Source organism: Pagrus pagrus (genome assembly GCF_965226575.1).
Source record: "Pagrus pagrus genome assembly, chromosome: 12".
Lineage (NCBI taxonomy): Eukaryota > Metazoa > Chordata > Actinopteri > Spariformes > Sparidae > Pagrus > Pagrus pagrus.
The window spans coordinates 29,037,245-29,051,339 of record NC_140196.1 but is presented as its reverse complement, the minus strand read 5'-3'; the positions used below and the strand labels follow the sequence as shown (position 1 = coordinate 29,051,339).

Here is a 14,095-nt window from a genome sequence, read left to right as displayed (position 1 = left end):
CGAATAGTGAAAAGTAAAAAAGGCATCATCAGCCTCGATATACTCACTTAGAACACCAGGACCAACAAGTAAATATGTGATTGTGGTCATAAGAACTTGTAAACAACACGGATATCATGGCAGTCTTGAGTTCAAATAATTTCTACAACTCTCATTTTTTTTCTGTGATAAGTAATGTCGTAGACCACCTCCTCTGGAGAGGGAGATAGTTTGCATTTTCTTCCTGACTGTGGCAGTGACACAACTATGCCATGCACTTAATACTTACAAACAATTGTTTACACAGTTGATCTGTAATTGCTTTGAAATGGCTTCAAGCTACTTTCCTGACTTGTTCAAATCAATAATGCACTCTTTCAGCTCATTGCTGAGCTCCTTAGATAGCCTTTTCCATTGTAGTGTTTGTGGCTGAGTGAAATGGCTGTATCAAACAAGCTATATTAAAATGGGCCCAGAAAAGTCATCAGCTGTTATCAATCATTATTACTCAGAAGAAGTTAAGAGGCCATGCTACAAAAAAAAACCAAGATAGATTGTTCAAGTTATTGTATGTCTATTTTTAAGCCAGCAGATTTGGTCACATTTTCATTTCATGGTGACGCATAGGGACTACAACTTTCTCTAATTATCTTGGCCTCAAGAAGCTGGTTTATGTGGGACTTCACTTCTTCGTACTCCAAGGGAGGGACACGGCAGTAACGCTGCCGGACTGGCACGTCATCAAGCAGGGGTATGTTGTGTGAAATGAGATTTGAGCAACCCAAGTCACCATCATGAGTGGAAAAGACTGAACTGTACCATTGCAATAACGACCTCACTTCCCTCTGGTCTTCCTCAGGCAATGTGGCCAAGTCTACAGATGCTAACCCGTCCTGCGCTACACTGGTGGCTCCCTGGGCAGACACACTGGCTATGAACGGTTTGACCTCAGTCACGCCCCAATGTAGACTGATCACCTGGGCACCACAAAGGGAACCAAGACAAGTCCGAGGGTAAAGAAGAACATCCGTCGTCCCCACATTGACCACTGGGATGTAGGCTGTGCCTTGGGTGACATGAACAAGACAGGGAGAAGCAAGTAGGCCGCATTGCAGACCAGTTTCTGAGGGTTCGAAAAGTACAGGCCGCCCACTGGCCTGCTCGGGACAGGTGCTGGCGACAAGCTTGAGGACCCCACCAGGTATGCTTATCGCCCATTCACCCCTGACCCTCACAGTGCCGATGAGCGGGTTTAAATCATTAACCGAAGACTGATGGTACTGCTGCAGAGCTTTGAAAACTGGGCCTGGAGCCTGCGATACAGGTGGCAAGGCAAAAAGGGAATGACCATGTGTTCCAAAAAGCTCTCTGTAACAATTTGGAATGACGTTCATCCCCAAGATGCCAGGGACAGAAGAAACAGTGCCAGGGGGGTCTTTAACAACACCCCACAAGGAGGAACGACCTTTCCGCACAGCACAACATCAAGCTCCAGATAACCAACATAGGGAATCTCTAGCCCGTTAGCGGCACGCAGCTGCAGCCAATTGCAAGACTGAAGCCGATCCTGGCCCCAAGATGAAAACTGCTGTTGAAAGAAGCTCTCAGTAACGGTGGACGCCATAGACCCAGTGTCGACCAAGCAAGGGACATGAACACCGCTAAACACAACATACATTTTTGGGCATGACGCCATCAAACCAGCAACCACATCCTCCCGTGAGCCACTTGATTCCCCATCTGAGCGGAGGCCCTCCGACTCAGAGGGTGTCAGTTTTCCGGCTGGTGAGCTGAGGAGGTCGCCCTGGTAACCTGAGAGTTTACGCCACTGAAAGAATTGGCCCGTGCACAAGCGGGTACAGGGGGCCCCCGGCACTCCCGTGCAATATGGCCTGGCTGTTGACACCTTCGACAAATTAAAGGGCCGTGGCGAAAGAAATTCCCTGGTGGTCGTGGGGCCTGCAGAGTGGCTACGGTCTGAGCGAGCTGATCGAGCTGGGCCTGCTGATGCTTCAAGAGTTCCATTAAATCACTCATCTCGGACCTGGGGGGAGCCATAGGATGACAAGGATGGGAATCACTTTGCACCCCATACTGGAGACCATAAGCTGATGGTAAAGAATGACTTCGCCCCCTAAAACCACCTGGTTGGCCCTCCCTTTCCCATCTGATAGCCTCACCGCGTACGTTCAACAAAGAAGCTGTCGGCCTGTTTCGGACATATTGTTTAAGTGTTCGGCGGAGAGAACTATCAAGAACATGCTCTACAAACTGGTCACGCAGAAGATCCCCAGCGTTAGGTATGCCATCTGGTGCGCACTGCTTAACCTGCCCCATTAAAGCCATCAGGGCCAAGGAATACTCCTGCAGAGTCTCGCCCTCCTGCTGTCCTCTGGAGAAAAAGGTCTGCTGCAGAGTCACATAAGACTGTGCACAGCCATACAGCTCCCTTAAAATAGCGAGAACCTTAGCTGGGTCCCCTCGCTCTACAATGGGCCTAAACCTGATCTCCTCTCTAGCTTCTCCCTCCAAATGATCAAAAATAAAGAGGGCTTGATCAGCGACTGAAAGATGGCGGACCCGCATGCATGCCCGTATCTCCTCCGTCCACTCAGCTATCCCTACGCCTGTCTTCCCATTAAACACAGGGCACTTACGGTCCCTGGGGACCACAACCAGCCGCTCCGTGACAGTAGCAGCACTAGCAGACGGGGCATGGCTAACTGGACCAGAGGGACCTGCAACAGCTCCACCAGGGACATCCCGGGAAGCAGCCTGCTCCTGAAGCAGCCGCTTGTTGTCTGCCTCTAGTTGTAACACTAAATCCCTAAGTCGCTGTACCTCATCCTCCATGGTGACTGTAAAATCTCACCAATACTCACGATACTGAAGTCGGGTTCTTTGGATGGAGGCTGCTGTCCTGGCTCTACAATAACTGCTCGACTCTAGGCTCACCTGTCAACAGAGAAAAGAAAATACAAGAGATACAACCAAACAACAAAAGAAAAAGAAAAAACAAAAAAATGGAAACCACGTCTCGGCCCTTTAACAATGTGATCCTGCCGACAACGCCAGAATGTGGCAAGAGCGGCTGTGAGTGTGTGTTTGTGTGAGCTGGTGTATGGGTAGTGTGTGTCGTCAACAACGCCACCTGGGATTTTAACCCAGGAAATAGCCATACAAGGCCAACACAGGTTCGTGTAGTCACAAGGGGCCAGAGAATGTGGTTTCCAAGAAATAGACTTTATTGAACAAAGAGTTTAAAATGCCTTTAAAATAGACAGTCACCACACTGGCAAAAGAACAAACAAAAAGAACCAAATCAGGGCTGGGGCTTACTACGGCGGCAGGGAACTCAAAAAAAGGGGACAAAATCCAAGCTATATACCACCAGTGCACTGCAACCAAAACTGTGTCAAACACCACCACCAGGGGAGACTGCCGCTCGCTTGGGCCTCAGCGCCTGTTGTAAAACAAGAAACACAAAATTAACACAAGGCACAGTGTAGGGACATCTGAGGAGAATCTATGGTTGTAAGAGCAAGAAAAGAAAACCAAATACACAACTAATCCATTACTTAATACCAAAGAAAATATCAAAACAAAATAGAAATAATTTATATATCACCAAAGAGGTAAATAACAAATGCAATTTACAACTAAGGGATTAAAGAAGATTAACAACACAGTATAAATCAACTTAGATTGGGATCAAATATTAAAGAAAGAAAATAATATTTTAACCCAAAATCGACTTAGTACAATAAACAAAAACAATCCCAACTATTAGCAAACAAATAACTAAGTACGACCTAAATTAAATCCACAGAAAAATCTGATATTTAAGGAAAGGAAATAATGTATTAAATCAAAAAGGTGGAACAGGTGAACCAACTCCGGATTCAGATTTTCGTGGTGTGGGCACGATAGTGGCGTGAGCACGATAGTGGCGTGACGCCTTCACACTGGACCTGAGATTGGTATCACATACAGTGACCCAAGGCAGTATCGTGCATCTCAGTCTAACCAGAGCCGAGCCAGGACAGCAGCAACCCTTTCGTGGTGGCCGATGACCGGAAACACACCAGGACGCCAAATGATTGATGCAGAACTAGGAGAACGCTGGTTACCACGGACTGCTGCACAGCAAAAGAGAACGTGTCACAACTAGTGCAATAGATGAAAAACTGCAGCAGCAGACAAATACGAGCAGCATACCTCTGAGCTCTACTGCACCCGACCTGCGCCCCCCCGAACCACTCGTTCCCTCCGGCTCACCGTCGCTCTCAGCACTGCAACGGAGTGGGAAGATGAAGCCCCAGAGCCGAATAAATTGACGATGTTACAGCAAATAATACAGGGTGCCTACCTTAATGACAGGACAGGGAGACAAGGACATGCACGCCGACCAACACGCCAGACGCACGGCAGAAGCAGAGAGGGAGAGCGGCGACCAACACACCCGGTTTTAATCACCCGCAACGCCGCCCAACAATTAACCTGCACAGGCTGGCACAGCGCCATGCAGTGACCAGGGGAGAGATGGTTCACCCGGCCACACCAGGATGGAGCTGGCCTTCTTGATAAGTTTATCAAGTCTCTTCCTATCTGCTGCCGAGATGCTGCTGCTTGTTTGTGCCTGCGGAAATCCACCACCAGCTCTTTGGTCTTCCCGGCGTTGAGCTGGAGGTGGTTCCGCTGGCACCAGTCTACGAAGTCCTGAATAAGTTCTCTGTAGGCTCTGTCGTCCCCGTCCCTGATGAGGCCGACAATAGCAGAGTCGTCAGAGAACTTTTGCAGATGGCTGTGGGGTGTTTGGTGCGAGAAGTCTGCAGTGTACAGGGTGAACAGGTAAGGGGCCAGGACTGTTCCCTGTGGGGCCCCCATACTGCAGACGACTGTGTCCGACACACAGTCCCGAGTCCTCACATACTGTGGCCGGTTGGTGAGATAATCGAGGATCCAGGACGTGAGGTGTTGGTCCACCCCCGAGAGCTCCAGCTTGTCCCCCAAAAGTGCAGGCTGTATGGTGTTGAAAGCACTGGAGAAATCAAAGAACATGATCCTCACAGTGCTTCCAGGCTTTTCCAGGTGGGACAGTGATCTGTCCAGGAGGAAGATGATGGCGTCGTCCACTCCAATGCCAGGCTGGTACGTGAACTGGAGTGGGTCCATAAAAGGACCCACCAGAGGGCGGAGATGGACAAGGACCAGCCGCTCCAGGGTCTTCATCAGGTGTGAAGTGAGAGCAACTGGCCTGTAGCTGTTGAATTACTTTGGGTGAGGGGTCTTTGGTACTGGTACCACGCAGGAGGTTTTCCACAGCAGTGGCACTTTTCCCAGCTTCAGGCTCATGTTGAAGATGTACTCCACAATCCTGCACAGCTGGTCTGCACAGGACTTGAGGAGCCTGGAGCTGATCCCGTCTGGACCCGTGGACTTCTTCACCTTCATCTTCCTCAGTTTGTTCCTCACCTGGATAGTGGAGAGGGACAGATTGGAGCAGGGGGGCTGAGTGTCGGGTGGGGGAGGTGGGTGAATGTCAGGGGGGCAGTGGGGGGAGTCTGCAAGCTGAATGCAGAAGAGAGAGAGGCAGAGGTGAGAATGGGGCAGGAAACAAGGGGGGTGGAAGAGGTGGTGGGGGGCAGCAGAGATGACTGGGCCGGTGGAGGGGTGGTTGTCTGGTCAAACCTATTGAAGAATAGGTTCAGGTCGTTCACCCACGTCTGATCCCCGGCAGCCTGGGAGTCTGGTGTCCTCTGCCCTGAGATGGTTTAAAGGCTTTTTCCAGACTCCACTGATGTTACTCTGCTGCAGCTGGTCCTCCATCTTCCTCCTGTAGCTGTTCTTCCCCTCTCTGATCTTCTTCCTCAGCTCCTTCTGCACAGCCTTCAGCTCCTCCTTGTTTCCTGACCTAAAGCCCCTCTTTTTCTCCTTAAAGAGAGCCTTTATGTCACGATTTATCCAGGGTTTGCTGTTTGAAAAACACTGTACAGTCCTGGTGGGTACAGTGTTTTTCAACACAGAAGTATATATAGTCCGTTATGCATCCTGTTAAACTGGCGATGTCCTCCTCATGAGAAACACACAGTTCTTCCCACACACTAGAGTCAAAGCAGTCCCTCAGAGCCTCTTCAGACTCCTCAGTCCATGCTTTAACTGTGCGGGTCTCCACTGGTTGCCTGTTTACAAGGGGCTTGTACACAGGCAGGAGATGAACCAGGTTGTGGTCAGATCTTCCCAGGGGAGGGAGGGGGGATGAGTCGTATGCCTCCTTGCTGTTGGCATGAAGTAAGTCCAGTGTTTTATTGTCCCTGGTGTGGCAGGTGACATACTGTGTGAATGTAGGCAGGGTGGAGGACAGAGAGGCATGATTGAAGTCCCCAGAGATGAGGAAGAGGGCCTGTGGGTGCTGTGTCTGCAGTGAGCTTGTGACTGAGTGGAGAGCATCACAAGCTGCATCAGCATTAGCAGAGGGGGGGATATACACAGCCAGTACTATCACCTGTGTGAACTCCCTCGGGAGGTAGTACGGCCTCATGCTAACCGCTAAAAGTTCAATGTCCTTACTGCAGACTTGTGCTGCAGTGTTGTAAAGTTTCTCTTCTCATTTCTCCTAATTACTTCTTATTTATACATTCTCCTTATTTATTATTTACTTTGAAAACCATCTAAAAAGAATTCAGATTTTATTTGTTTGTGTTTTTCAACCTTTTGTGTTATGCCTGTGTGTCCTTGTTTATTTTAATTTGTGAGGTTTAAATAAAAGATTGTAAAACTTACGGAATGTTTGCTCTGCTTTCACAGGCTTTGCAGTGCATTCTCCGTGTTTTGATTTGGGGAAGTTGACTCTGTACAGCAGCTCTCCACTTGAAGATGTTGCCTGTAGTCGGCCAGCATTTTCATTGTAATGCAGGGCAGCCAGGTAGAGTCTTGGGTGGAAAAATAGTACTTTAAAAATGATAGCAAGCACACTAAAATATAATGAACTAAACAGATAGTGATGGTTTATTCACCTGCATAACATTCCAAGGTATGGGTCAGATAGTGAGGGCTGAGCTTTTCCACATCTTTCAGAATTCTCTTAATAGTCAACGCCTTTTCTAGCCAGCAGAAAGCTGGTGTTCCTGAAAAAAAAAATCACATGAATTCAAACTGTTTAAACATCTTTTAGATATAAAAAAAAAAACACATTTTACACACTGGGGGAAAGCAGGATCTCGATGTGTGTGGACATCTTGGACATGGTTAAGAATGGAGGTCCACTTAGCCAGTCTCTCTGGCCATGATGTAGAGGAGGCTGCTGTCCAGTACACATTGTCTTTTTGGTGCAAAGCCACTTCTTCAGCTTCTCGCAATCATTGTTCTGGGCTATCTTGACCAGTTTCTTGGACAGTCCTAATAAAACAATATTTCAGTCACGTTCAGATAAACAGTACACTGTAAATAATTTTCCTGTAAAATAACAGTAAAGAGCTGGCAGCAGAGACGCCAGAAGTATACCGTTATTTTTACGGTATTCATATGTAAAATGACTTTACAGTAGTAGTCTGTAAACCAGAAAAACTGTATATTTCTGTATTTCTATAATTTACAGTAAAGAGCTGGCAGCAGGGACGCCAGCAGTATACCGTTATTTTACGGTATTCATTTGTAGAATGATTTTACGGTAGTAGTCTGTAAACCAGAAAAACTGTATATTTCTGTATTTCTATAATTTACAGTAAAGAGCTGGCAGCAGGGACACCAGCAGTATACCGTTATTTTACGGTATCTATACTGTTAAATGAGTGTACAGTAGTAGTCTGTAAACCAGAAATACAGTAAGGTTATGTGATAAATGATTTCACAGTCTAATACAGTAAAAAAATAAATGCAGCATGTTTCTGTGATTATTTGGAAATTACAATAATATTCTGTTTGGGTTGTTACTTTAACTTCTCACAGTTTACTGTAGACAGGCACAGTAGATAATACAATCAATATTGATTGCAATGAACTTCACTATTCTCAGGGCTATAGACAATTGCTTAAGATGTGCATTATTGTGAATATTATGCAAAATAAGCAATAAAAACTTAGAATCAAAATCAAATACCTTTATTTCAAAGAACAAAGTCAATGTCAACATACATACTGCTGCTTTCAAAAGATGAAAAAAAAAGAAAATAAACCCTGTTGGATGACGCTGAGAAGAGATTTCGAGTAGCAAACAGAAATAGCCTAGTAGTGTCTGCTTCAGACTATGGCAATAAACTTAAATTCTTAAATTGCTCATCAGAGACTGCCCCTGACCCTTACCAAACGTGAAGGGCATAACCTATAGTTGACTTTTTTTAAATTAAGACATAAGTTTTAACAAATTCTTGTCATAAGTGATTTATCTTACCTACAGTAACTTAAGCTTTACCTTGAATAACACAATGGGTCTAAGAAAAGGACCAAGGCACCAAATACACATCATTAGCAATATTTGGAAAACTACACTATTAAGACTAAGGAACATTAAGACCTTTTTGACTACATGAGTAAGAACATTCAGCAAACAAGCATCTTTGGGGGAAAAAAATGCCCACAGGCTCGTGTTTTCCGTCTTAAAATAGTCCTGTGAGTTAGATTAAAATTTCCTCAAAAGTCAACTTAAAAGATTTACATTATGTAAACTCCAATGTTTTCTCTGCTGTCTGTGAAAATATACTTTCATAATAACATTTTGAACATATGCAGAATTGGCAACATTTGGAAAACAAGCTTAAGAACATTTTGAAAATGTGCATTAAGGCCATTTTTAAACTATTATAGTACAGTAGAACATTTTTGACAATATGCATCAATAATATGCATCAATAAAAACATTTAGGGGTGAAACTGTAAGGTAGGCACCTGTGCCACTGCGAGCTAGACTTGCAGGTTACCTCTTAAAATTGTCCTGTGAGGTAGGCTTGTGTTTTTACCTCTTAAAATTGTCCTGTGAGGTAGGCTTGTGTTTTTACGTCTTAGTTCTTGTGGATCCAGGAGAGATGACCATCACTTTGGTAGCCGCTGTTCCTCTCTGCAGCATTATTCCAGTGTTGCCACTGTCAACAACAACAAACAATCATAATCATAATAATAAATAAACTATACAATCAGGAGTGTACAGTTTACACTCAAAGCTAATTCTTATAAAGTTAATAACACCAGTTCTTTTGTGACTTAATGTGGCAATGCCAAACAGTCAAAACAAAGAGAGCGAGATTAAAGAGCTCACCAATCTATATGAAGTTCCATTCAAAGTCAAGGAGGTTCTTCAGTAGCATGGCAACGTGTGTATTGACTGCAGAAGACTTCTTCTGGACGATCACACCTTTCTTCTTGGAGACAACCTTGCCCCTTTTGGCCTTTGTCCCTCTCTCTGGATTTATACCAATGAAGCGCCTGAAATCAAAATAGTCTAAGATCAGAGTGGGGATGCAACAACATACTGTTTTGTGTACATTCAATTAAATGCAATGATTTGTTTTTTTGTCTTTCTTCATCACACAAATAGAGTGGACTTGAATGACATATAGAAGTGACATCGAATGGAAATATAATAAACCCTATAGTCCAACAAAATACCAGGTCTGTGTGTGTGTGTGTATTGTGGCTTGAAATGTACAGTACTCATACCATTTTATGTAAGAAAATACAAACATTAATTTAGTTGTATATATCCATATAATGTTGACAAGGAATGAAGAGGTTTTACCTCTGAATGAATTCCAGAGTGCAGGCTGCCTCTTCTTGATATTGAAGGTTGAATATGTAGTAGATTGCAAACACAGCAGCAAGTCCTGTTGCAAATGTTGGTGCGATGCCCTCACAGATTACACGGCCCTCAAAGGTGATCATCCAGCCTCTAAATGTGACTTGCCCTGTTTCACCTGAAACTTCAAGTCATAGCAACAAGGGAATGCATGTTACCTTGTGTAAACATATGTAAACTCAAGATGAATGGCCAATATGATAATAATGTGTCTATCAATTAATCTAAATGAAATGTATACCAGGCAGTATCAGGCGAGGACTTGCAGGAAGACTGAGAGTTGTCTCAACGTCAGCTGGAGTGGCAGACACCTGTAGGGAACAAATACATTATGCTTACCATAATGAGATTTTTAAGAAGAAAAATTATAAAAAAGGTCAACAATTAGTAAACACTAGGTGAGAGTAACCTAGAGGCAAATGAGGTAGGCTTCTGAAGTACCTACAGTCAAACTGTGAATAGATTTGGCATTAAAAATGTAAGGGGTAACAATTTTATTTTTTACAGGTCTTGGGGAGTTCTACTGCAAATGTCTAAAAAGTAGTATGAACCCTTTTGTGGCTCCAGAGGAAACTGCAGATAATCTGATACATTGCGTCCAGTGATGTCACTCAGTGGTTAAGTTGCATTGTGGATAATGTAGGCACCAGATTTTGAAAAGGAAGAATAAAAAGGTAATATTTCTGTTTCTGATGTATTGATTTGATCATTTGCTTTTAAAACGTTCAACAGTGTCATAGTAGGGCAAAGAAGACAAGTGAAATACTTTTTAAAACCTTGCACCCACTTTACCCATAATGCAATTTACCAACTGTGTGACAACATGGAGGTCATGTATCAGCTTACATCCAGCTTCCTCTGAGCCACAAAATAATTTATACTATTGTTTTCATATATGTAGTAGTACTCTCCAAAACTAGTACACACATTAGGTGTCTGGACACTTAAGTCTGGTGGAGTCACCCTTTAAAACACAGGGTTAGAAAGAAAAAATAAAACTTACATCTGTAATAAGGATCAGCCCGGTTAGGTCCTCTCCAAAGTGTGCCATGAGCAGATGAACAACACGAAGTGCCATCTCATTATCTTCACCATTAGAGAGGATATCCTTGACAGCTTTGTTGGTAGGTTTTCCCCTGAAGTATTCTGTGATGGCTCTTCCACATTCCTCCATACTGAGTTCCAAGCTACGAAGCACATTGATGTCTGTGAGCAACTCAAAATGTGCATATATATACCTTGGCGTGAAAAGAAAAGGCCATTTGCTTTTCACATCTTCAATGTCAGGTGGTGGAAGTGTATTTATATGGCGACATTGTAGAGAGAATGTGAGCTCCATTAGATTTTTAACTTCTGCTCTTTCTGCTCCACCTGCACCCTCCTGTCTGTAAATCTCCTCCAGTCTCTGGCGGTGCTGCTCCACAGTCTTATCAGTTTCTTCTGGGGGTAGCTCTGGCTGAAATCGTGTACATCCATATGTGTCAGTTGGACCCCTCTTGCCTGTAGAGGATCGGTGGCGTAAGAAGCTTCCTTCACGGTTCACATTCTCAGTGGGGTTTTTCACTTGAATCAAAAGTGATGTATAACCTCCACACAGAAGTGACCCATCTGGTGCAATATCAGCAAAACTCTTTGGGTACTGCCTGATGATATTTCGAACCACAGTTAGGCACTCTGCGCGAGTGGGGTTAGCTTCATACCTTCTCATTTCATCCGTGAGTACTCGTATCATCTGGCGTCGCTCCACTGGTTTAGGTCTCTTACCATCTGCAATTGCAGAACGAATTTCCTGTGGCATTTGTTCCCAAGGGACCTGGAATGTTTCTGGCCATGTTTTCAGTATCTGAGATGTGGAAGGCCTGTTGCTTGGCCCGCTGTCTCTTGCCTGGCTTGAACATGATGAAATGGCCGATAGCTGTGATGAGCTGGAATTAGGCGGAGTGCATAATGATGGTGATGAAGACCCAGATACCGACCAATCACTACTTACTGGTGACGAAGTTGGAATGACTTGAAAATCCAATGTAACCGTCTCGGTTTCTAAAAAACAAACAAAAAACAAACAAACAAAAAAAGAATTAGGGCACATAACTAATAAGCTATATCAGAGTCACTGCAGTCCAAAAGTCTACTTAACTCTCCTTATATTAGGCATATTTGAAAAGTTTAAAGGTGCATTATGTAGTTTTAGAAAATAGAAATTCCACAACTGAATAAACAAGAGAATATAACAAGACAATGCCGCATTAAATTAACCATACATTACCTAATTTGAATGCATCCAGGAGTTTTCGGCACTGGATAACAGGTAACAGATCAGCAATGTCTTCCTGTTGTACATATTTTAAGTCTTCTTTTGACTCCAAGCCGGAGCTCTGAAGTTTCGATATTATTTGCCACTGGGTCTCTTCCGACAAATTTGGCAAGGTCTTGCAGATGATCTCTTTGATCTCTTCACTCATGTTCGCCATCACTGTGGACTACAGGGAAAGAATGGTCAAGAATTATCAGTGGTGTGCCATGGACAGTGTACTCAGGCAAGGGATAGTAATCTAGCAGATTTTCCTGATTAATACAACAGTAGCTTCTCTGCATCAGTGTGAGGCTGTAAACACCCATGTCAGGAATACGCAGTGCATGATACTTTTCAGCAATAAAATATACTGCTGAATCCTTATGAACAAGAACCCCTTTGATTTTTCCAGTAACAAGCCCCTCATCATCATCATCAATCACAATGAGCATGTTCTTTCTGTATTTTGTCCCCTTCACAGTCACTTCATTGGCTATCAGAGTGTTTGTGGACTCAAAATTGTGATGTGCAACTACCTCTCTGATTACATCATTATAGTCATCTGAGAAAAACTGTGTGGCCCTCTCCACTGAAACACCTGGAGGGAAGAAGGTACCAGCACTCAGAAAGGCCTGTAGAAGCTGGTGTCTCTCTGCAAGAGTAGAACACGGATTCTTAAAGTTGCGCAATTTTCTCAAACACTGCTTAAAATAGGTGTGTTTGCTCTCGAATCTTAAAGTCCATAGGCGAATAAGTGGCCCAAACTGGATAATGAGCTCAGGATAATGACTGACATAATGATGTTTGGGCTTCAGTGGGTTGTCAGGAAAGGTTTGTATTCGGCAATGCAAATATTCATCAATCAGAACTCTAAGGTAGGCTATCTGGCCATTTGAAATTGCAGGTGCACAACTGAGGTCCACAACTTCTCTAAGTTGCAAAACCAACTGCCATGCTTTGTTGTCACCTGGATTTTTTACTTTGTCTCCGATCAAAACGGGCAACATTCTCAGCAAACACCAATTCTGCACAGCATGTCCCCCAAGTTTTCCACCCTCTGGATTAACCTCACACGGTTTGTCATTAGCATCCCTACCGAGATACTTGAACTGACTTATTCGTCGATTCAACTCAAGATAGCTAAACATTTTATCTACCTTAACAAGATGGTTAATGTACAGTGCCAGATCAGAGGATACAATACCTTCAAAAAGATCGTGGCCAAGACATGGAGGCAACCCTGGCTGACATACATGGAAGTATTTGAGCGTATTAAACACAGAGTCAAATTTAACACCTCCACTGGATGTAGACTGTCCTTCACTGCTCTGAACATGACCACTGTATGACTGCACTGTGCGTTTTGTGCCCTGGATAAGAGGATCTGCATGGAATGCTTCTCTGCTGATATCACAATATCTGCAGAATTGTGTACTCCTGCTGAAGTTCTCCACAAAGCCTCCTATGTTATGTGAGCCCAGGTTGTCACCTGCAATGGCACACAAAGTTCCCTTGTAGACCTTTCCATCATACAGGGTAACACCATTGAGCTCAAGATCTTTAAGGTCATTGACGAGGGTGCCCATAATCAAGTCTTGACCAAAATACTTAAAATCGTGTTCTTTACAGAGAAGAACAAGTTGCATTTGATCAGTGCTGGATCTGTTGTGTGACATTAAATCTGCAAGAGTTAGATACACTGCAAGTATCTTGTGTTTTTTCTTTCCAGATCCCAGTGGGTTTACCACTTCAAATGCATCCTGATACAGGATCAAGCTCAGTGATGAGCTCTCCGTCTGGAAGAGCACATTCTCAGCCATATTTTTGCCATCCCACACATCCTGAAGAATATCCTTAGAACGAATACTGGAGTGTACTTGCTTATATTGTTCCTGTACTGATTGGCAATGGAATAGAGACTCAATTGTCTGCTTAATAGGTACATACTGGGCAAAACACTCTTTGCCTGCCTCATTCTGACCTAGACAGATCTGAACTGGCTCAACATAGTTGAAGCTGTTCTTGAAAACTGTTTT

At 44.0% G+C, this 14,095-nt stretch overlaps 1 protein-coding gene across 1 annotated transcript; it reads right to left on the bottom strand.

The window, feature by feature from the left end:
- Positions 1-8,853: 8,853 nt before the first annotated feature.
- Positions 8,854-11,019, bottom strand: LOC311266548 (uncharacterized protein). Its single transcript, XM_084368962.1, has 5 exons — positions 10,770-11,019; positions 10,008-10,077; positions 9,710-9,890; positions 9,230-9,396; positions 8,854-9,056 (listed from the first exon to the last, which is right to left on the bottom strand). The coding sequence occupies exons 1-4, from the start codon at positions 10,938-10,940 to the stop codon at positions 9,234-9,236; spliced, it is 585 nt and encodes a 194-aa protein (XP_084225088.1). The 5' UTR covers positions 10,941-11,019; the 3' UTR covers positions 8,854-9,056; positions 9,230-9,233.
- Between the last annotated feature and the right edge of the window lie 3,076 nt (positions 11,020-14,095).